General features: G+C 39.1%; 1 protein-coding gene across 1 annotated transcript; it reads left to right on the plus strand.

The window, feature by feature from the left end:
* Nucleotides 1–2466: 2466 nt before the first annotated feature.
* LOC140157343 (mesenchyme-specific cell surface glycoprotein-like) lies at nt 2467–23029 on the plus strand. Its single transcript, XM_072180504.1, has 11 exons — nt 2467–2721; nt 6306–6524; nt 8347–8533; nt 9414–9555; nt 10606–10720; nt 11793–11966; nt 12394–12459; nt 16704–16957; nt 20795–21030; nt 22319–22434; nt 22597–23029. Exons 1-11 carry the CDS (start codon nt 2517–2519, stop codon nt 22686–22688), a joined length of 1806 nt encoding a protein of 601 aa, XP_072036605.1. The 5' UTR covers nt 2467–2516; the 3' UTR covers nt 22689–23029.
* Nucleotides 23030–23785: the final 756 nt, after the last annotated feature.

The raw sequence follows: 23785 nt of genomic DNA on the forward strand, positions 1-23785 counted from the left end.
ATAATATGTACCTAAAGTGTATGTAGCTGGGATGAAACGATCAATTGAAAATGTTGACCTTTCGTATTGAAGATATTGAAGATATTTTCCCAAAAACACCAAAAAATATGTCTTTGGGAAAAAATGAAAGGTCAAAAATTTCCGATTGATCGTCGGCTTTTTATCCCAGCTACATACCATTAGATTTATAAAATTTACTTCGAGGACTGTAATATTGATCAAAATGTAAAAAATATCAAATTTTAATAATTTGTCATAAAATTTGTATTATAGCGAATTTCGAAAAATCAAAATCATTTGATATCAGAAGGACATTCTTCGTATTCAGAATGCAATTCGATATGATGTGCTCTCATGTCCCATAAAAAATACTGTCCAAACGCTCATACCAGGACAGAGCCCTTAATATTATTATGAAAATTAAGGAAAAAAAATGTTGTGATGGAGTTGTCATGACCACACAAGAAAATACAAAGTATTATCTAGCAGTGGCATGCATCGGGTTTTATAAATCGAATTTGAGAAAATGCCTAGTTTAGAATCTATCTGCATAATTTCATGACACTTTCTAAATGTTTTTGATAACCAAATAACATGAATAACGGACAAGCCGTGATTGCGATATTTGCATGGTATAATACAATACATCCACGTTTGCCTGAAGCTTGCAAACCAGACATTTTGTTAAGAAGAGCTAAGACTTTCTCTTCCTGTTCCAGGATTTCTATTGGTGTTGTGTTGTTCTTCTAAACTGCTGTTCCGACGGATGCTTACAAAGAATTTACATAACGGTATAGATAAAGTGGTTATCATGCTTGTAACAATTTTGTATAAATTCAGATTTCGAGTTGTAGAGATAAGGCCATCTTGATTTAATAGTTTGTCTCAAAGCTCATCCCAAGTTGAAAACCTAATGCGGAATGTGATTTTTTTATCAAACTGTGGGAGTTATTTGACAGGAATACGTCTGGGAATACTCTTTTTGTAAACTAATTTCCCCATCCAATGAAGTGTCCGGCCTACTCCAAATGTACTGCCATATAGCAGGCGTTATATGACCAATGATAATAATAAACACAAAAAAATTTCTTAAAACGTTTACTCAAAACATTTTAATAACATTGAAATGTCGGGTTATATAGAGATCATGAAAACGTTTTTAAAACGTTATTGTAAAATATTTTGGGCAAACGGTTTGCAAAAAACGTTTGTCAACACCAGTGGTGACACTACGGGCAGTACGGGGTGGGGCACAAGGGGGGCATTCCCCCGCAAATGTTTTCCTGCCCACCACCTTTTAAGCTAACCCCCCCCCCAAAAAAAATCACACAGATTTCCACTATTTGCAGCAATTTTATGCAAAATTGGTTGATTTTGCCCCCACCCCCTGAAATTCACTTTGCCCCACTCCCCAATGCCCCACCCCCGAAAAAATTCCTGGTGTCGCCACTGGTCAACACTTGAATGACACTCTGTTTAGAATGTGTTGCATGATCAAGTTTTCAAAAATGTTTTTTGAATGTTATTAGGCCTAAAACGTTTTTATACCATTTTTTTCTGTAACACGTTTTGTGTTTGCTGGGCATAATCCCATATAGCATATAAAATAGTGCATTGAATTCCGCCTACTCAACCCTAACCTTTCAACAAATAAACCATGAAAGTGCAAAAAAATGCTCACTTTCTGTGGGGTTTCCATACAAACCCACCCTACATCATTAACCGGTATCATGGCCAATGATAAAGATTCATATGTTTCTGTATACTTAAATCCCAACATAATACGTAAGTATATCACTTTTAGAAGTAAAAGGGGTTCTACGGGTTCTACGTATATATACAAGACAGCTCTAGAGAAACGGGTGGCCTTTCCAGAGCCCTTTTGCAGTCTAAAATGGCCCTCCCTTGCCCCTATCAGCATGATCAGAGCCCTTAAAGCATCGGTATACAATTTCTTTGCAGTGCGCACAATCACTAAAAACGATCATTTTGGGAAATAGGTACAAGAAATTCCATATCAGCACGATCAGTATACCTGAGCTGAAAATCAAACACATAATACATCTTTTTTTTTTTTCTCAGAGCAGTACAAAGTTGCTTTCTGAAACTGGAAGACCCCGGTGGAAGAAGGACTCGAGTGTTTACAAAAATATGGTTCCAGTTTTAGAATAGCTTGCATGTTGAATAACTTAGACATGAAGTAAACTATTACCATTTGCGAAGACTGAAAAATTTACAGCTTTTCAAACAAAATTAGTACAGTTTCTGGATAATTACAGAACGCTTACAAAGCTAACATGAAATTTTCCAAGAACTATTTTTTTCTTTTTGCCGTTACCTTTTTATCATACTTCAAACAAAATCATAAAAGGTTATGGCCAAAAGTTAGAAATGACTCCATGCATGGCATCCTACGTCAAGTTACGTCAGGAGCTTCCTATATACTACAAAATCACGCTTCGTGACACCCATTTCATTGACTGACACGTAGAGATACAACATAGATAGCTATAGATATGGCTACCCTGCGCATCTTCCTGATAAGCCTACTTCTGGCACTTCTGACACAGGATTCGTATTCAGCAGTGATTTTAAAACCAGTATCAAGCATTAACATACCTTTCGCTTATGATGTTGGAGGAGCGGGCGCGTATGGTATTGAAAAAGATGCTGTTGAACAGAGCGCCTATGATGAAGAAACTGGACTCGTGTATATTGCAGGTAGGATTCAAAATATATAAAGCCGTTAGCGGCGGAGGCACGGATTGGGGGGGTTACATCCTCCCCACTTTTTCATGGGGACGTTCCCCATAAAAATCCCAAGAGAAGACAAAACAAAACAAAAATGCTCCATCTACCGGTAAAATTGCATTATTGCATCTTCTTTTTTACCCCAATAAACAAGTTTTTCAACAAAACAGGGTAAAACTTATCCCCAATATTCCACATTTTGGGCGCATTTACACCGAGGGAATGCAGTATACCATGCATTATCACTTTGTAAACCTTAACAACGGTTCATTAAACTGGCTAGGCTCGAAATCCTGGGACAAGCCTGACCAAAAGTTGGAAAGTGCAACTTTCTTTGGCCCGGTTTTAGACCAGAATTATTACCCTCATTTCAAATAGACACATTTTAGATTAAATAGTGTATATGATCCAGAGCAAGATGAACGGAATGCTGCTAGCAAAAGCCATTCGCTACTTGCACGGTTCCGCCATTATGCACTATGTGCGGGAGAGCCTCGAACTGGCAGCATACATGAAAGGAAGAATTATGTAACCTTACACAGAACGTTATGACTAGTTCAATTCCCATTCATGTATGCTGCCAGTTCGAGGCTCTCCCACATAGTGCATAATGGCGGAACCGTGCAAGTAGCGAATTGATTGTTATGTAGAATATAAAAGTGAGAGAGGAGATTATTGGTCAAATTTTAGACTAAATATTATATTGTTTCACGGTCATTGGTTTTAGGAACAATATACACGAAATGACTACTGAAATATTACCTTGACATCAGACCTGACGTTCATTATGGACATGAACCTTAGCCTGTTCAACTTGTTCAATTTTGCATAATTGGACAAAAGTTTAAATTAATATCAGTCAATATTAGCTGAATCGTTTTCCAAACACCGTTGTGGTGTCATCAATGGTTTTTCATTATCTGAATCAATATATTATTGAAAAATAACACTTTGATGTTTTGCAAAAGTTCATTCTACAAATCATATACTTTGAAAACTTGCTTAATTTATTGTTGGAATAATGAGTTATGTACATTTTACAAAGGTGTTGTTGTTTCAGCCCTCTTTACAACAGAACTCAAGAACCACAGGACCTACAAAAGTATATCTGTGATATTTGAATTCTTCTACACGCTCGCTATGAATTGAGCAATGCAATTTTTGCTATTAAAAGCTTTTTTTTTTTTTGCTGCTCGACCAACAATACACCGTATACTCTTAGGGGTTTTATTAAGTTTTAAAAATTGACCGCGAGAACGCTTCAAACTTTTGTCCGTAATCATGGTAATCACCTCCCTGCCCTGTACTGTCCTTGTTTCGCGGTCATTGGTTTTTGGAAAACAATAACATGAAAAGACCAGTGAGATATTGCCCAAGACATGCTCATACCTTTGGGCGGCGCTCAATGGACAATATTCATAACAGCTCCCCATTTCACCCCTGGGTAGAGAGAGGCAAGTGAGGTAAAGCGCCTTGCCCAAGAGCACACCACGATGGCACCGCAATCCATTGATTACAAGGCATTTTTTAGATTTGATAGAAATTTATTGTAAAATTTATTTATATATGACAGCAAAAAGTCAAAATGTATATGAAATCACGGAAAACGCGCAAAATCGACATGTGTAATGTTACATTGTAGGAATGCAAGGAACCGCGCAAGGAGACCCTTTAGCCCAATAGACAAGAAAGGAAGAATATGCCTACGTAACTTTGCAGTCAAGTTAGCTCAATTGATAAGGCGTTCGACTATGGTGTGAGAGGTTGCGGGTTCGAACCCTGGCGGTGCCTAGTACGTTCTTGTGGAAAAATTGAGTTAGCTTGAAATTCCCCTGGACAAGGAACTTACTGCTAATTTGTCTCGTTGTAACCCGTACGAAACTCGGGGAGCTGATCCTGGTTGCGATGGTTATTTGTGGAACTTAGTGTCTAGGGTGTGCGCTCTTGAAGCAGCAAAGTCGCTGAATTGTTGTTTAATGGTTTGTGGAATGATGTGAGGCCGTAGTGGTCAGCGACAACCTGTAAAGTGTGCTGTGGCTTGTGGATCAATGTCTAGACGGTTTTTTACACACTGTTATATGACTGGTTCAATTCATGCATACTGCCAGATCGAGGCCTACCATGCATACGGAAATGGGCGAATATGCCTCAAATCACACATATAGATATCAAAGTTTGTGCAGCATTGATGATTAATTTTTTTATATCGCCTCAAAAATAGGGTCAAACTAAAAAAGCAACAAAAACACGTCCTTAAAAGGGTATGAAATTTCGGGCTGAATTTTTATTAATTGTGGCCAAAATAGGATCTTTTGAGATGCAAAATATTCCCAGGCCCTTTAAGGGATCTAAAATGAGCGTTTATTGCGTTTCGATAGTATTTTTTGTGGGACATGAGAGCACCTCAGACCTATCGAATTGCATTCTGAATACGAAGAATGTCTTTCTGATATCAAATAATTTTCATTTTTGAAAATCACAATATAATACAAATTTTATGACAAATTATAAAAATTTGATATTTTTCAAATTTTTGATATATAACAGTCCTCGAAGTAAATTATATAAATCTAATGTTATATTCTTAAAGTGTATGTATCAGGGAGGAAAAGCCGACGGTCAATTGAAAATTTTGACCTTTCATATTGAAGATATGGATTTTTTTCCCAAAAAGACCTAATTTTTTTGGGTGTTTTGGGAAAAAATCCATATCTTCAATACGAAAGGTCAAAATTTTCAATTGATCGTCGGCTTTTCATCCCACCTACATACACTTTAAGTATAAATCATCAGATTTCTAAAGTTTACTTCAAGTACTGTTAAATATCAAAAATATCAATTTTTAATGATTTGCCATAAAATGTGTATTAAATTGCGAATTTCAAAAAATTATTTGATATCAGAATGACATTCTTCGTATTCAGAATGCAATTCGATATGTCTGATGTGCTCTGATGTCCCAAAATAAATACTGTCCAAACGTTCATACCCCAGCCCTTAACGGGTACCGACCCACGCAGTTATACGGTTTTGCTTAAACAACAGTAATAAAAAGACGTCCAACCAATCGCCAAATCGTGGATACGCGCCTGTTTACATGGTTTAGGGATGGTTGTTTTAGGCCCCATCTTTTAGCCTCATGGAAGTCTAAAGCAATCATCCCAGGCCTGACGTAAAAGATGTTTTTAGATGATTCCCGTTTTCAGGACACCCGTTATAGGCCTACATAAACAATTGGCGGAAAGATGTAGTTCAGTCAGTTAGTTTTCAAGCCCGAAAACTTGCATCCCTAGATACCAAGTAACCGATGAGGCATTTAACAATGTTTAAAACATGCAGGATATTAATCATCTTCCTAATAGGCAGACTATGGTACAAGTCACAGACGTGGCTTTTTATTTCCGCAAATTGCCGTTGGTGGTACCTCATCTCTTCTCAATTTGTGACCCCCGGTTGTGACCTAGCTCCCGACATTTAACCCTATGCAGTCTCATCCCCCTGGCATTCATCTGATCATCTCTACATTCTTGTCATTTTCATCTGCTCTTATTCAGGAGATGCCTTCATCCACATCGTCGACTACTCCAACATATCCAATCCTATTCTCTTGGATGCCATTCCAAGTGATCCCATCAACGACGTGGAACTATGTGGAAGACATGTGGCGTTTGCCTTAACGGGATCACCTCGTGACCAACCTGGGGAAGTCCATGTTTATAATCTGTATGATAAATCATCAGAAGAGTTGGTCTTGGCTTTCCAACCAATAACAGGTAAGCAAAGCTATTATATAAACTGGTTCTTTTTTGGAAATATGTGCTTATTTAAGCGCCATTCGGCAAGTTTGCGTAAATGCAGTCGGACGTGTAATTTCAATGGCAAATTGTGTGATAGCTCCAAATTCGAAGGGGCACGGTCGGGTGATCGGTTTGTCAATTTTCGCCATAGAAGCTGTAAATAAACTTCAATTCTTTCCCTCTATGGTCATCTAAATATTATTAAAATGCGATTTTGGGAAGATTGTTGTCGAGCCCTCCCAAATATGGAGTTCTGACTGCCCGATAGGGTACTAAAAAATGAAAAATTTATTTCCAAACCGTGTTAAGTCTAAAACCACATGTTTCTCATTTACTTGTGTAATACAATCACAATTACTCTGACAAGTTTCACATGAGTTGTACCATCAACAAGCCTGGTTAACAATATGCAGACTATTGTTCTCATTTGGGAAACAGAGGCCACGCACAGTATTGTTACTGTACGTTTGCTTTGTAATGGTGCATCCAACTGAAATCATGATACCTATTTCACCACAGCCCATTGCAATATTGCACAGGTAAATCAGAAACATGTGTTTGTGGATTTAACCATTGATATGAGACACATCCCTGATTTGACATAGTTGAGCTGTTTTCAATGAGGTTTATCTTGGTTTAATGGGGGTTTAAATCCTGCAAAGGTCGTGGTGAATTCTGCTGTAGACATGACTGCATAATGTCAAATTTGTACGGGAAGTTGCGTAGATTTCAAAGATTTTTACATGATTACAGCACATGTTTTTGACAGTGATCTTGATTTAACGAGATAGTACATTATGCGGTTAAACCGGGTATATGAAACAAAGTTATCTTTTATCCGGTATAACATAGTACAATGTGAAGGTTAACAAGGTAATCAATTAAAGGCGAGCGGGACAGCAGGAGATATTTTAAACCTTCAATAAACCTTTATGGCATTTTCTGGCAGGATGCCGATCTCTTCCGAAAAAAATGTTCTTTAGATGTACGTTACTTTCCTTAACAATATGGTTCATTCTTTAAAGTTTTACGGCGATATGCGTAGGTTTTACCAAGCCATTACAGCACAGTCATATTTTTGACAGATGTAATTTAATGAGATAGTACATTGTGAGGTTAAACATGGCGCCATAACATGTCTTTAAAACATGTTAAGGCGAGTGGGATGGCCGAAGCCATAATTTTCCAGTTTTAGCAATTAGTCAATTAAGGCTAAACCCATAATCGCATTTGTAGTTCCATAGCTCTTGTGCTTCTGTGGCGGAAATGCCCTTAGGATCTCTTTTATAGAAGGAGGTCATACTCCCTTCCGACCCGCCTTAAGTTGGGAATAACTGAAAACTGAAACATTTCCTGTTTTTGATTTTTTGTCACGTGTCATGTGATACGACTTTTAAAGGAAATATACATTGAGTAAAAGAAGTATCATCATTGAATAATAGGCCTACTGATTGGGTTCGTGACCATGGTGACTGATGAACTAAATGATTGACTGACTCTGGGGCGGCTTAGGGAGGGGACGGAGGGAGGCGACCGCCCCCTTGTGGTTGCAAAAAGAGGTGAAAGGGTGGAAAAGTGAAAGAGAAGAGGGGGGGGGAGCGAGAGAAAAAATGGCGCCGCTCCTAGTGACTGATTCGGACCAGGACCATGCTGACTGACTGACTGAATGAATAAATGAAATTTATGAATGAATGAAATTTTGATATAATATAAATGGAGATTGGTGTTTTCCTGGATCGTCCTCTTTTTTTTAGATAGGCCTATTGTATTTAAGTTAATTTCTAATGTTTATTTCTAGTTGGATTTGAACCCGACATGCTACATTTCACCAAAGACTGCAACACTATCGTGGTAGCCAATGAAGCGTCTCCATTTGCTAACGCATCCGATATCATAGATCCAGAAGGCTCTGTATCCATTATCAGATTTCAACAGTCTTCTAAGCCAGTCGTCACCAATCTTAACTTTACCGCCTTCAATGATAGGTAATCTTAAAAACGAATGACAAAGTAGCAGACAGATAAAATTAAAGGGAAATTAACACGTTAATTAGCTCTCTTTTACGTCGATAGTTTTGACGACGATGACGAAGACGAAGATGAAGATGAAGATGATGATGATGACGACGAGAGCACTTCGGGCGACGCGATCTTTTGTTGCAATGGTCGAAGCAAGCAAAAATCGAGTTCCATTGTCTAAATCAATATAGGCCTATTATTGAAAAATAACACTAATGTTTTACAAAAGTTCATTCTGCAAATCGTATACTTTGAAAACTTGCTTGATTTATTGTTGTTAACGAGTTATGTACGTTTTACAAAAGTGTTGTTGTTTCATCCCTCTTTACAACATAACTCAATAACCACGGGAAAGTATATGTATATTTATGATATTTGAATTCTTCTAGGCTACACATGCGCTATGAAATGATCAGTGCAATTTTTGCCAAAGCGCACTGCCATTCGCAAGATGCTGTGAACTACCAAATCGCAACAGTTTAAAGTAGTTGCTTACCTTAAATCACAGTCCGAGTACTAATGTACGTGCTGTCGCTGATGTTGCCCAGTGATGTTGTTGATGCTTTTGTTGGTTGTGAGTGTGGTGGCGTTATTGCCGTTGTGGTGATGATAATGGTGGTTGTTGTTGTTGTTGTTTTGGTGGTGATGTTGGTATTCATGTTGTTGGTGGTGATGGTCATGGAGGTGGAAGTCACCGCAGGTTAATTGCAACAGGTGGTGGTTACCGCTGGTGGAGATGGTCACTTTTGGTGGTGCTGCTGTGGTTTTGTTGTTAGTGGTGTGCGTGGTGTGTTGCAACAAATAACAATACATCATTAACGTTTATTCTGTTTGCTTGTATTTCCAGAGCTGACGAATACGAAACCAAAGGTATCCGCAGAGGTTATAAAGGAGAAATCAGTTCGATGCCAAGTACATTTTCTCAAAGTTTAGAACCAGAATACGTCACATTTAATGAAGATGAATCCAAAGCATATATTGCACTTCAGGTGGGAATTCTTTTTAAAATAAATAATAAATAAATGAATGAATTTTGGATTTATATAGCGCTTTTTTTTTAATCATCAGAATCAGTTCGCATCAACCAGAGGCGTAGCAAGGGGGCGGACAGAGTGGACGAAGTCAAGGAGCCCGAGGATGCAGGGTCCCCGAGCAAAAGCGAAAATGACTGTGGGTTATGGCACATATCCTGGAAAGCCAGGATCTGTGGTTATGGATAGGGCTGATAAAGTAGATGTTAAAAAGGCCCCGCACTGCTCCTTGGCCATGCCCCCATAATAGACTACGCCCATGAACCTGGGTGGTTGCAGACGAACCCGGTGCAGACATATCCGCACTTAGATTGTAACATCCACCACTATCTGTGCAGTTCCCCAAATTCCATTAAGTGAATGAAGTTTTTGAAAACCAAACAACAATCACCGATTTTGAAAGCAGGAGGAAACCGGAGATCCCAGAGAAAACCTGTTTATCCCGATCATGGATCGGGAAAAACCAAGTGTACATACAGTCCTTAAGCACGACAGCGCCGGGACTTGAACCCGGAACTCCAATGGTGCCAGGCGAGAACAACCGTTGTGCAACTTGCTCCCCCATACTATCATAAATTCGAATCAAATAAAGCTGATTGATTGCTTGCTTGGAAACAAACTACAGGATCTTGAACACCACCTCTTTTCTTTGTTGAAAAGTTGAAATACAAAATTTTCAAACGGTGTGGTAGGAGAGCAGTTTATCTGCTCGAAAACGTCTGTTGTTTTTTGTCTGTTTGGTTTTGTTTGTCTGCTCCAGGTTACTTTATCCTTGTTGTTTTTGCAGGTTTAGCACTTTTGTGAGCCTTGGAACTGGTAATTTTTGGCTATCGAACTTTGCCTACTTCCTATGCCTACATTTGCTGGTTTTGCCCCCCCCTGCATATTGTCTAGTCTGTACTTGTTTCCCCACATCAAGTTGGTGTACCTTGCTTGTTTTCTTTTTTGGTGTGGTATATGTTAATTTCTTAATTGCGACACCAACTACCTTGATGTGTTTGATTTCAGGAAAACAACGCAATAGCTGAAGTGAATGTACTTACTGATACCATAGATGAATTGTATCCTTTAGGAGTAAAATCTTGGAAGGATTTAGTTCTTGATCCTAGTGACAAAGATTCAGGTAAGTGTCAAATGGTTATGCTTCATAATACAGGTTAAATGTAGATACTTATTATATAGCGCTTTATGCCGTAAACAGCCTCAAAGCGCTTTACATTTATTCCGCCGTTATTAGAATATGTCGGAACCACGTTTGCTGCCTACAAATGGCGCAGGATTCATTAATACAATGACAGTGACTACCCCTAACAGCTTCCCATTGCACCTGGGTGGGGTGAGGCAAGCGTGACAAAGCGCCTTGCCCAAGGGCGCAACACGGTGGCGGGACGGGGACTCGAACCCACGCACGTCAAGCAAGCTCTCAGATTATGAGTCCAAGGCCGTAACCACTGAGCCACTGTGCCCTCTAAAACCTCTGGTTATCTACGTTACATGTGGGACTTCTAACAAAAGGCACTGGTTCCCGTTGTATTCCTCATTCAAACCAATTCTATACACGACCTCTGAGTTACTTGCATGACTTTGGCGGTTGCACATGCAGGTACCTCTTTCGAAAATCCTAAACAAGGTATAGCAGTCGCTGATAGGAGAGCACGGATAACCTCTATTACCAAAATCTTGTTTTGCGCGCGCGGCGTTTGGGTGTGGTGGGGCGAGTGTGTGGGCGGCGTGTGGGGGTGTGTTCAGTGAGTGTGTGGGGTTGGGTGGAGGGGGCTGTGGAGTATAGGAGTTTTTGCCAATTTTTACATAATAACCTACTTTTCACAAATTTGTGAGAGCGCACTTATATTATGACGTCATAGTGATGCCATGTGGAAAATGTAAATACTTATTTTGGTATCATCAAATAGCGGGAACCCACAGCTATCCTGTGGTATCAAAATATGGAACAATTTAGAGGGTTTGATATAGACATGAAACATGTTATAATGCAATAATATTATGGGCCACAGGCCTGAATGTATTTAATAATAAAATTGAACTTGAATTTGATAAAGAAATTCATAGTGCCTCGATACTTCCCAAATAGTAAATCGTGTAATAGAAAATGTGTATGCCATTCCCACATATATCCAATTTTTAATAGTAAATTTGACAATAAGCTCCATCTATTTATTTCAATTTTCAACCAGGTATAAATTTACAAAGTTATGACATCGTAAGCCTCTACCAACCCGATAGTATCAAATTCTTTGAGTTCAATGGTCGTGGGTATATCGCTACTGGCAATGAAGGCGAAACTGTTGAATTAGAAGTCGGATCACAAAGTTGGACTGATGCGAAGAGAGGAGGAAAACTTGTAAAAGGTTTGTATTAATTGACCTTAAACAGGTGGATTTGTGAAAAAAAGACTTTTTTTTGCACATCACCATTTAAGAAATTGATTAGGAATTAAAGAAAGTTTTTTTGGTGTTTTTGTTTGTATTGTTTTTTATTTTATTGTTTACTCGGTCTTTCCTATAACGCCATCATTCAATCTCATCGACATGATCGACGGGAAAAAGTACATCCAACCAATGCCAGGCTTATTTTCCGTTAATGATGTAGCCCTATAATGTACTATGTTTTCATTTTGACATAACATTCATTTGGTTAGAAACAAATAAAACTTGGTAAGAAACAAAGCTCCAGAAACTGAAGTAATAATGAGGCATTAGGCCTTGATGTTCAAGGCATCAGTCACTACGCCATTTCATTATCAATCTCTCTAATCTCGTTTTTCATTGTCTCTAGATGGACAAATAACACCGAATATGGACGCAGATCTTCAAGCTGCTCTCTCTGATAACACTCGTTTAGGTAAGGCGGCACTTTGTCAAAGTTTTGGGCATTACACAAACCAATTCATAACTAATGATGTGTCCTGATAATGACACCACAACTCAGTTAAAACTGTTAAGGGTATACGATGTATCGTTGGTCGAAGCAGCAAAAAAATGTAGTTCACTGCATCTTGCGAATGTCAGTGAGCTTTAGCAAAATTGCATTGCTCAATTCCCCAATTCATAGCGAGCGTGTAGAAGAATTCAAATATCACAGACATACTTTTGTAGGTCCTGTGGTTCTTGAGTTATGTTGTAAAGAGGGCTGAAACAACAACACTTTTTAGCAGCATGTAGACTGATATTGGACTCTGTCATGTTGACATAAACTTAAAAAGTTACCTTTTCAGAGTCTGAGTTGAGCAAAGACGTAGCTTGCGACGCCATCACGGCGTCTTCATTCAGCGCAGTGATTACACTCCTCCGGTCACCGGACCACCCGGTGGTTGGTCAAGTGGCAGCAGATCATCATAGATGGCGGCAAGGTCGGCAGGATATGGATGGCGGAAACCTTCAAAATACGCCTAAGAATACGCCTAAGAATACGCCTAACCTTAGACGTCTAAGATGCAATCTTAGACGTCTAAGATGCATTCTTAGGCGTCTAAGATGCAATCTTAGGCGTCTAAGAAATTCGAGGTAGACTTAAATCAACGAATCACAGGACTAGAAATCCCAAACAACCAATCATCTTAGGCGTATTCAATTATTGACCAATGAAATCTTAGACGCCTAAGATTTTACACGCCTAAGAATTCTTACACGTCTAAGATTGACCATTTGACCGTGACTAGTGATGGACGGTATCGCAAATTCGATCAAAACGTACAACGGACGCTGTGCGTTAGAGAATATTTCGAACAATGGCTGGGTGGTGTTTTTTTAATAAACTCCTTTTCTCTCCATAGCCACCCGCATCAATCCCAAAGAGAAAGGGGTGATGGGGTGAGAGGGGGATAGGGTGCATGTTCTCCCACCTATGGATAATACAAATGATGTCAGATGATTATTAGAGTCGTGGTGGTGATGATGGCAGTGATGAGGGATTAAATTTAGTATGAAATTTTCACCCCCAGTCAATGTTGTTTTGATACTGAGATAGGAACGGACTAGTATTGGCTCCAACATTGATTGGGGGGGGGGGAGGGGGTTGCAAGCAATATGAAACATTAATGTTTGCCACTCATGTTACTTGTAATGTTTAAACAAAGAGCACGTGTCTATGGTGTCACCCTGCTCACTTTTCATGTATGTTTTTTCTTAACACGTATGCTATGACTGAGCCAAAATACACAGTTAAGAGACCTTGATACCTCCATTCAACAAGAAAGTTAACCTGACGGTGTAGGGTATGATGCGTTTATATCCAATACGTTCAGAGGTCAAGTTATTACTGCACACACATTATAAGGTCAACCAACTATGTCTTCATAATTCGAACAGCGTGTGTCATATTTTCGCCAAGGCCCCTGGGCCAAGGCCAAATCGTCTTTTATAATTGAAGAGATCAGATATGCATAATTTCAGTCTGCAAAGTGCAAGAAGACAAGAGGTCAAATTTTCTATGTTAAAAATAGAATCATGGAGGTATATAAATATATGCTAGGCACGTTTGTTCCTCTTAGTTGTTTGTGTATTAATTTTCATCATCATCATCATCATAATCATCATCATCATCATCGTCATCATCATCATATCATCATCGTCGTCGTCGTCGTCGCCGTCATCATGCTCATCAACATTAATACCTGACTACTACTAGCCACACCAAAACAGCACACCAAACCAACGAAAATAAAATCAAACCAATCAATCAATTTTGCTGCAAGTCGTCAGAGAAAATCACATTGGTGATACCGTCCATCACTAAAATATCAATCTTAGACGTGTAAGAATTCTTCGGCGTGTAAAATCTTAGGCGTCTAAGATTTCATTGGTCAATAATTGAATACGCCTAAGATGATTGGTTGTTTGGGATTTCTGGTCCTGTTATTCGTTGATTTAAGTCTACCGCGAATTTCTTAGACGCCTAAGATTGCATCTTAGACGCCTAAGAATGCATCTTAGACGTCTAAGATTGCATCTTAGACGTCTAAGGTTAGGCGTATTCTTAGGCGTATTCTTAGGCGTATTTTGAAGGTTTCCGCCATCCATAGCAGGATGCTCAAAACGCCTAAGCCTAAGAAGAAGAAAGATCTCAAAGACACTACCGTCCAAATGAGAAAGATCAACGTCCCCCTCCCATATGTCAAGAGTCTGTCGGAAAAGTTGACCCACATCTTCCGTGACCACGGGGTCAATGCCTACCACAAGTCGGTCAACACTATAAGATCTTTTCTTGTCCATCCCAAGGACAAAACCCCGCGCCGGATGCCAATAAATGTGGCGTTATATATAAAATCAACTGGCCCGAGTGCACAGACACCTATGTTGGAGAGACAGCAAGAGCCCTAGCCACTAGGGTTAAAGAACACACAAGAACCACAGCTCCTCTGACAGCGGTTGGTGAACATAAATCCAATCACCAGCATGGCATCAGTTTGGACAATGTCGAAGTTATCGGTAGGGAGGATAACTTCTGGAACCGAAAGATCAGAGAAGCCCTAGAGATCAGATTAGAGAAGACCTACACTCAACAGGGATGCCGGATACGACCTGCCCGCCATCTATGATGATCTGCTGCCACTTGACCACCCTACGGGTGGTCAGGTGACCGGAGGAGTGTAATCACTACACTGAATGAAGACGCCGTGATAACTCATTAACAACAATAAATTAAGCCAGTTTTCAAAGTATATGATTTGTAGAATGAACTTTTGCAAAACACCACACCACTCTTCGCCATACATACATTCTCCCAGCCACATTTCCCTAACATAATATGAAGTTAAAAAAAGAAGGAAGTTTAATTAGGCAGAGGCGGGGCTCGAACCCACGTTGCACTACGCCGCTATCACGTATACCATATGACCAGCGCCTTAGACCGCTCGACCACGAAGGACTTGATAGTGTCATCGTGAAAATTGAAACATATATAATATTAATAGATCGCAACTTCATTACTACATCATATTTTGGAATTTTATCTGCTTAAAACATAATTAAGCTACCATTATTTATATTGTTGAATTCTCAATCGCATAGAGACAATTAATACGAGGGTCCTATGAATAGGCCTACATACACAATACATAAAATCGATTTTGATATGGCGGCCACGTGCTCTGCTGTGCATGTGGTTTCCCGCAAATAGCGGAAGCTGTATTACGAAGTGCATCCGAACTCCATTTTGAAGCAAATGCTTTTGACAAGGCATTGGATTGTTCCAGTTTGCATCCTAAATCCACATTAGACCCCTAATTTTATTTACGAAATCAAAAGATTAGATTATCATAACAACAAAACGGTAATCTTTTGTTGGGTCTAATGTGAAAATTACATTAAAAAATTACAGTTTTTACAGAATTAATTTTCACTTAATTAAAAAAATTGGCGTATATAAGATTGAAATAAATTCTCTACCTTCTATACTAGATCAATTGTAACGCAAGTTGTTATCAAAAATTATTATGATAGATGTACAGTTAATATTCATATGTTCCACTACCTATCTGATGGTACAGATTTTACACAGAAAATATTTATTTGAAAAACCTGCCACTCGGCTTTTTCCGGAAAGGTCACAGGGTTGCCGTGACCTGTGCAATAATTACAATTACAATTTTTCTTATTCTAACAGCAAGCGTGGGTGTAGCAAAACACCAAAGTGTTATTTTTCAATAATATATTGATCCAGATAATGAAAACCAACAATACCTCGTATACCCTTAAACCGTAAAACTGCATCAGTGGCACATCCGATTATTGACAAAAGGCCATTATTTACACATTTAGCACATTGATTAATGAGCATAGATAGCACTTTAATATTTGAGTGACTTCACCTCTTCCAAGCGGGGTCGGTTGGTCGGGAGGTTTTGTTTTTAGTTCACTTTTTAGGTTAAATGACCCTAAAGGCCACCGAAATCTTGAAAAATCGGGAAAAAATTAAAATTGGACATAAAACTGATTAGAATAAGATTTCGAGTTATAAATGTTTGATGTTGTGATGTTCAGATAATTGAATTGGGTTAGCGTCCATTACTTTAATTTAAAGCACCGCGGCTAATTGTTCCCTTTTCCTCATACTTAATTCAAAGTGTCTATTTTTTCTTCAAACAGGTCGGTTAGAATTCAGTGTTATCGATGGTTTAAGTTCGTCAGATCCTACTAAAATAGATCGTCTACACACCTTTGGCGGTCGTGGTATGTCCATATTACGTGCTGATGATATGTCCTTATTGTGGGACAGTAAAGACATGATTGAGAAATTACATTCTGAACTTTATCCAAGTACATTCAATGGAAATAGCAAGCCAGATGATCCGAACACAGAAACACCTGAGGATCTAATGGATAAAAGATCTGACAACCATGTAAGTGAATTTTTTTCGGGACTCTGCATGGATCATTTTGCTGCTAAATTGACTTGAGGCCTCTTAAACCCAATAATATACCTCCTAACTCCTTTTTGTGGCGCCCTCTACGGAGGGGCCACATATAGGCATGTACTTTGTGAATAGCTTCTAATTTCACTCTTGCTGGATTTACTCCTTAATTGTTTTGCTAAAATTATGCCCAGCTCAGAAATAAAACCACAATATGCTAGGATTTTATTTTATTATTGTTTTCTGATATGCACGGGATAAAATGATGTGTGTATATTCTTTGTTTAAAATACAAAATTAATGGACTTATAAAAACACCAAATAACCCGTGACCTTTGTATGGTTTAAACCAGTTTACCGCCTCTTAGAACCCGATAGACGGTGACATTTGACCATTCTAATTATGTATGTTTTGAACATGTTTGCACATGAACTAGTTGTTTACAGTGTGAAGAATCTACAACATGCTCATCTATCAGGGCACAGTTCTTTAACCCCAATACATGTGTGCATTCATTGAATGACCTTTGAAAATGTGAGTACAAAAACTCATACTTTGCAACTTAAGGTCAAATTTTGCACTATGATTGTTTAATTGAGGTTATTGATAATATGCCACTGGATGAGGCCATTGTGGTCCATAGTGATTGCACGCGGTGCACCTAATCCTTAAACCAACACCAATTAATTATAGTTGACCAACACAACCACTGACCAATCATGAAATCACTAATTGGTTTATGACTTTATGTGCTTGAATCGACTGCTAACTGATTGTGACCAAAGATATTAGAAGCTCAGTATCTTTGTGGTGACTATCTCTGATAAAAAACATTAATTAACGAAAATCAGTTCTGGTCAGCAGAGAAAGGAATAAATTCGGAAGACATGACTGTGTTGAAGGTCAGAAGTGTATTTGCAAAAATAATATTCATTGTAATGCCTAACTGCTGGGAAGGGTTCCTAGCAAGGTTAAGTGAAAGAAACCCCACTGGCTATTTTGTCTGTTTAAAATAGAGTTCTATGACGTAATTTTGTTATTTATTAATTAATTTTTAGCAGAATTAATAACATAAAAATGGGCTGTGCCCGTTTCATGAAGAATAACGATCGATCTTACCCTTGATTTAACAGGCCTGTCAATTTCTTGGTATTGTTTGATATGAAAGGAGGGTATGATTGTTTTGTATATTAGTTTAAGTATTTCCTAGCCTCTCTTAGCCACATGGTTGGCTACAAAAGACACAGAGTATACCTTAGGATAAACTGGCATGAGTGCGCCGACCCCAAGTTTTCAACATTTCAGGATTGTTTCTGGACGGAGGTCGGGTGAAAAACGAAATTACGTTTACATGACTTTGTCGAAATTCGTCGTGTGACAAGAATGAGTGTATAGATGACTAGGGGAAGCTTACTTATTTGTGTCTTCTAGTTATCCATCATATACCCTAGGCCCTGCATAACGAAATTCAACAATATTCAATATCCAAAGCAATATCCTCACTACAATAGGCTCCCAAAACAGAACTCCGACCCCACATAATCGCAAATTGACACGAAAGCTTCATTCCATGAAGCATTTCTCTCGTATTTGATCATCTTCTACTCTTCCCTAAAAAAAATCATTATAATACCAAATCTAATCACCATGGAATTCACCATATCCCGTCCAGCTCACATTGGGCGCCACATTCCTTTTTTAAAGGAATTTTTATTTAACACAGGTTTTCAATCTGTGCATAATACCATTAAGCTCCATTAGCAGCGCTCACCTACGGTAGAGACTAAGTGCCATGCTGTTTACATTGTAACTATAGAAGCCAGGATCTTGTGATCACGAGATCCTGAGCGCCTACGTTCTTGACTTTCAAGTCGAGAACTCAGGAACTCGTGATAAAAAAAGCGGATGTGTTTGTATAAAAATCCCTGACATCATGAAAATATTTGAACAGATTTCTTGAGCTCCTGAGGTGTGTCTTAACAAGACAGAGAAGTAGCAAAAGCAGTCAAAGCTGATCAGACTTTGTTGAGAGAAAATGTGAGGATATGGAAAGAGCAGGAAACAACTCCAAGAAGGTGTTTGCTTTGGTAAAGGAACAGACGCAGAAACCTTCAGCAAGATCTGATGCCATAAATGATAGAAATAGCACCACACTTACTGAGAGCGAAGACATCAAGACCTGATAGGAGAATACTGCACTGAGCTTTATGAACAGAAAGCAGAGGAGGAACCCACCATCAATGATTCAGGTGAAATTGAGCCCTACTGGATGAAGTTCGTGAATCAATGAGAGAGATTAAAAATGGGAAATCACCAGGCTGTGATGAGATACCAGGTGAACTGTGGAAGGCATCTGGTGAGCAAGGTGTGATCATCATGTGAAAGCTCTGTGATAAAATTTGGAGGGAGGTGGAATGGCCTAAGGACTGGAAGAGAGCAGTATATATCCCGATACCAAAGAAAGGAAATATAAAAGATTGCTCAAACCACCGAACTATCAGCCTGATCAGTCACGCCAGCAAGATTCTTTTCAAGATCATCAACAACAGAATGAGACAGAGGCTCAAGACGGAGATAGCAGACGAACAAGCCGGTTTCACAGCAGGCAGATGCACCAGGGATCAAATTGTCAACATTCGAGACATCATTGAAAAATGCAGAGGACATTCCTTTCCACTCTACCTTTGTTTCATCGATTACAGCAGCAAGGCATTTGACTGTGTCAACTATCAAGACTTATGGAACATCATGGGGGATATGGGATTCCCCGGTCACGTGGTGAAGCTCATCAGTGCGCTAAACCAGGACCAGGAATTCAGTTAGGACGAGTAGAGGTGACTCAGATTGGTTCCAAATTGGCAGAGGTGTCAAACAAGGATGCATTTTGTCTCCTCAGCTCTTCAACATCTATGCTGAGAGTATCATGCGAGGTGTTTTAGAAGACTTTGGAGGAGGAGTTACCATAGGTGGTCAGCGGATTACAAATCTCAGATATGCAGACGACACAACCCTGGTTTACAGTAACAAAGAGGTATTGATGGATCTATTAGAAGCAATAAAATTGGCAAGTGAACAGAGTGGACTGACCTTGAACACAAAGAAGTCGTGGTTATAGATGCAGGTCGAAATGATACAGATACAAACTTTTCCTTGGAGGGTGATCCCATTGAAGAGGTAGAAAGCTTTGATTTTCTGGGCTCCATCATTAACACCATACTCTTTCTGTTCCTATTAATTTCGACACTGAAATAATTCTTAAAATAAAGTTTTTTGATGATTTATGTTGGCATTTGAGAGTCTCTCATTGTAGGCAAACAGGTAAGCTTCTTTTGCATCGTGCAAGACAAGCCACTCGCTCGCCGTCTTATAACTGTTCTGGGATTCGTACCAGGCCCTTCCGATTAACGTATTATGCGTGCTTGCCCAACTGAGGATAATCAAACCAGCAACTCGCATAGTACAATGAATGAGTGGAAGTCGATTCCAGTCCCTTCATACACGGTCCCTGATTGGACTTAGCAAATTACCGATAGTGCCTCTAGTATGCACCTGTCATACTTTCAGCGGCAAGCGGCATGGCGTATCAGCTAATCACAAGCCTTAATTATGCCCACTTATCTGCAATGCGCATGCGTCATGTCGCTCAGCGGCAAGTGGCATGACAGTATGAAACCAGGATTAGGCCACAGGAAATTTACATTGTGCGTTTGTAAAACTTTTACACAGACTTCATCTTCCTTTCTTAGCCGGGTTCTCTGCGCATGACAGGCATTATGGTAGAGTGATCTTACAAGATCTCTTTTATCGTTTGTTGTTTCATACAGGGCCCTGAATGTGAAGCCATAACCATAGGCGAATTAGAAGGTAACACCCGTCTACTTTTCCTTGGAATGGGACGGTCATCATCTATTGCTATTTTTAGAATAGAAGCAACTTTTGAAGGTGGTCACGAACCTGTTCTTGAGTTTGAATCATTATACCGTGGTGGTGGAACCGATCAAACTTTCAGTGTTCTATTGGAGAATGAAAACATCGGCAATTTGGATCCGGAAGATTTAAGGTATCTTGTATGTAATTCTTCTCATAGGCCCTATAGGCCTACTGTGTTTTCTTTTCAAGATATTTTTTCTGTAAGATGAATCATACAAAAGATATGTCCACACCCGATATAGTGTTCTAAAACAAAGCGTCGGCGTTTCTTTTCTCGATCGCTCAAAGCTATGTGTTTTGTGCAGAGACGAATTGGTGTTTGAGGCGGAAAGAGCTGCATCTCTTGGACATCTCGTGCGTACAGTACATGAATACATACATGTGTAACAACTCTTCATCTATACATAATATATAAATGCCCCACAACATGATATTATATAGGCCTACTTACCATGCTTGTATTGTCTAACGGACCCTTTCCACTACCGTTAGTTCTTGATAATTTGCATAAGGTTCAAATTCAGCCCACCATAGAGTCATTGGCCTAATTATATTTTACTGACTTCCAGATATATAAACTCCTCAAACTATTTTGAAAAGTTTCATGTTCATATCGTGTTGCATACCAATGGACAGCTAATTCATTCCCACTTTACAGTGACACCACATTTGAAACAATCATCTTTTTCACCAAGTTCACTGCTGAGTACACGTCTTGTGAATTCAATAAGGTCTCAAACAGAATATGCCAAACCATTATTCTGTGCTCACTTGAGTCACTAACCTCAATAGCGGGTGCGGGTGGAAAAACCATTTACGCAGCCACCGCAGCCTTGCATCTCCTACTCATGCTGCTCTAATTGCTGCTCACCAGCCTGGACACACGTTGCTGTGGGATGGCATTTCATTCTTCAACAAGGATTCGTCGCAGGTCACTTCAGTGTGGTTGCATTGGTCACTCACGCACACACCGACCAAGCTGGTCCCATGTCATATTAAGTGTTCAATCGGGTTGCGATCTGGGCCATTCCATTCTCTCTACTCCCATATTCTAGTCATTGATTACCCTGGCTCTGTGGGGCGAGCGTTGCACCTTAGAGAATTGCATTAGATCTCAGATTGCGAAGATTATGGGATTTCAGCTTGCTGCACAGAATAATGGTCAATTTGGCACATTCTGTTTGAGACCCCACCACGTTCACAAAACGTGTACTCAGCCGTGAAAAAGGTGATTGTTTCAAATGTGGTGTCAATGTAAAGGAGAATAAAGTAGCTATCTATCGATATGAAACCCGATATGAACATGTCACAAATAATTTGAGATATAGATGCTTCAAAAAACTTTCTAAACTTTTTGAGGAATTTAGTTTTGTTTTATATTTTACAAATCAATGAAAATTCTTTTTGATCCTTTTAAGGTTCATACCAGCCGCCAAAAGTCCAACCGCTAATCCGCTACTGCTGGTTACTGGAACAACGAGTGGAAATCTAGTCATGTATGAAGTTATTGATACAGATATGTCACCCCAATCAGGTAGAGTATAGCCAATTAGAAGAGACATTTTAGCAATGGAAATAAATTACGCAACTTATGGCAGCATCTCCTCTTCAACAGTTAGCATCTTGACCTTCGGGCTTATGGCCATTTGTATACAAATATTTAATTTGTATTTATATATTTTTCTCTTCATTATAGGTGACTCCCGAGGTGACTTTGGTTCCCGAATCAGTTCCTCGATACTTTTGACGTTCTTCGTCCTTGTCGGTCAGATGATACTCTCACGATAGTGACAGCAATACAGTTATCAGTAAAGGACGATTTCCATTCGTAATATGTAGAGATTCCTTTGGAACATACCCGGGAAATAAAGCATGGATCGAACTCTACACTTGAAGGAATCTGTATAAATTGCCAAAAGAATTGTAAAAGTAAAAAAATAATTTGCTGCACAATGGCCTTTAGCTTGTTTTGACGCAATAGCATAAAAAAGACAAACGTCTGCAAGTAAGCAGGAATTTATGAATGTTTTGAGTCATCCAGTAGTATAAAATAGACAAAAATATGAATCAAACTCTGGACTCACCAACGAATTTTCTAGTAACGTTGCGACCCGTTCACCGGGTCTTCATCAGACCATGGAAGAAAGAGATGAGAAGGAACCACAACGACTTCGATCGGCCAAGTTTTAATCCGCTTATCTATTGACGCATGAAAAGAAAAGCTATCAATGGTACTTACTTTCATGTATGATCCATTTACCGCGATCGATGCTTGGCAAAATCATTACTGGAAAAAATTTATAACAAACCCATCCACGAACAAACATACGCTACCCAGAAGTAAGATTATGGAATTTCACTGATGCTCTGAACATGTATAGTAGCTTTGTTTTGGGATCTACAGTCAAACTGTTTTCTTGATCGTGTTGTGTAGAAAATGTCCTATAAAACATCGAAAAGGTAATCAAAATCGGCCGTTTTTTTGCTGAGTTTCATCTTTAGCAAATAAGGTAAGATTTTGGTGACTTTTTCGATGAAAAATAGATGTAAAATGTTCTTAAATAATGCACAATGTTCCGGTTGAGTCCGGTACATAAAACCTGTTTAATTTAATAGTTTATATGTGTATAATCGTAACTAGCTAACTCGTTTCAGTGCCAAAGACTGCCAACTCTGAGAAAAAAGTCATCAAAGTTCGGAAAAATTGGGCAAAATGGAAGAAAAAGATGTAGGCCATCAATGACCGATGATCACGTCACCAAAGAAAATCCTATAGACGAATCCAAGTAGCCAAGTCATGGTCAGGATTTGGTCGGACATCTTTGGGTAGCCGCTAGCACCAACCTGGTGCTTTGAGCGTCCAATTGTGCAAATAAAAGCCGCCT

The sequence above is a fragment of the Amphiura filiformis genome, chromosome 7 (assembly GCF_039555335.1).
Source record: "Amphiura filiformis chromosome 7, Afil_fr2py, whole genome shotgun sequence".
NCBI classification, from domain to species: Eukaryota; Metazoa; Echinodermata; class Ophiuroidea; order Amphilepidida; family Amphiuridae; genus Amphiura; species Amphiura filiformis.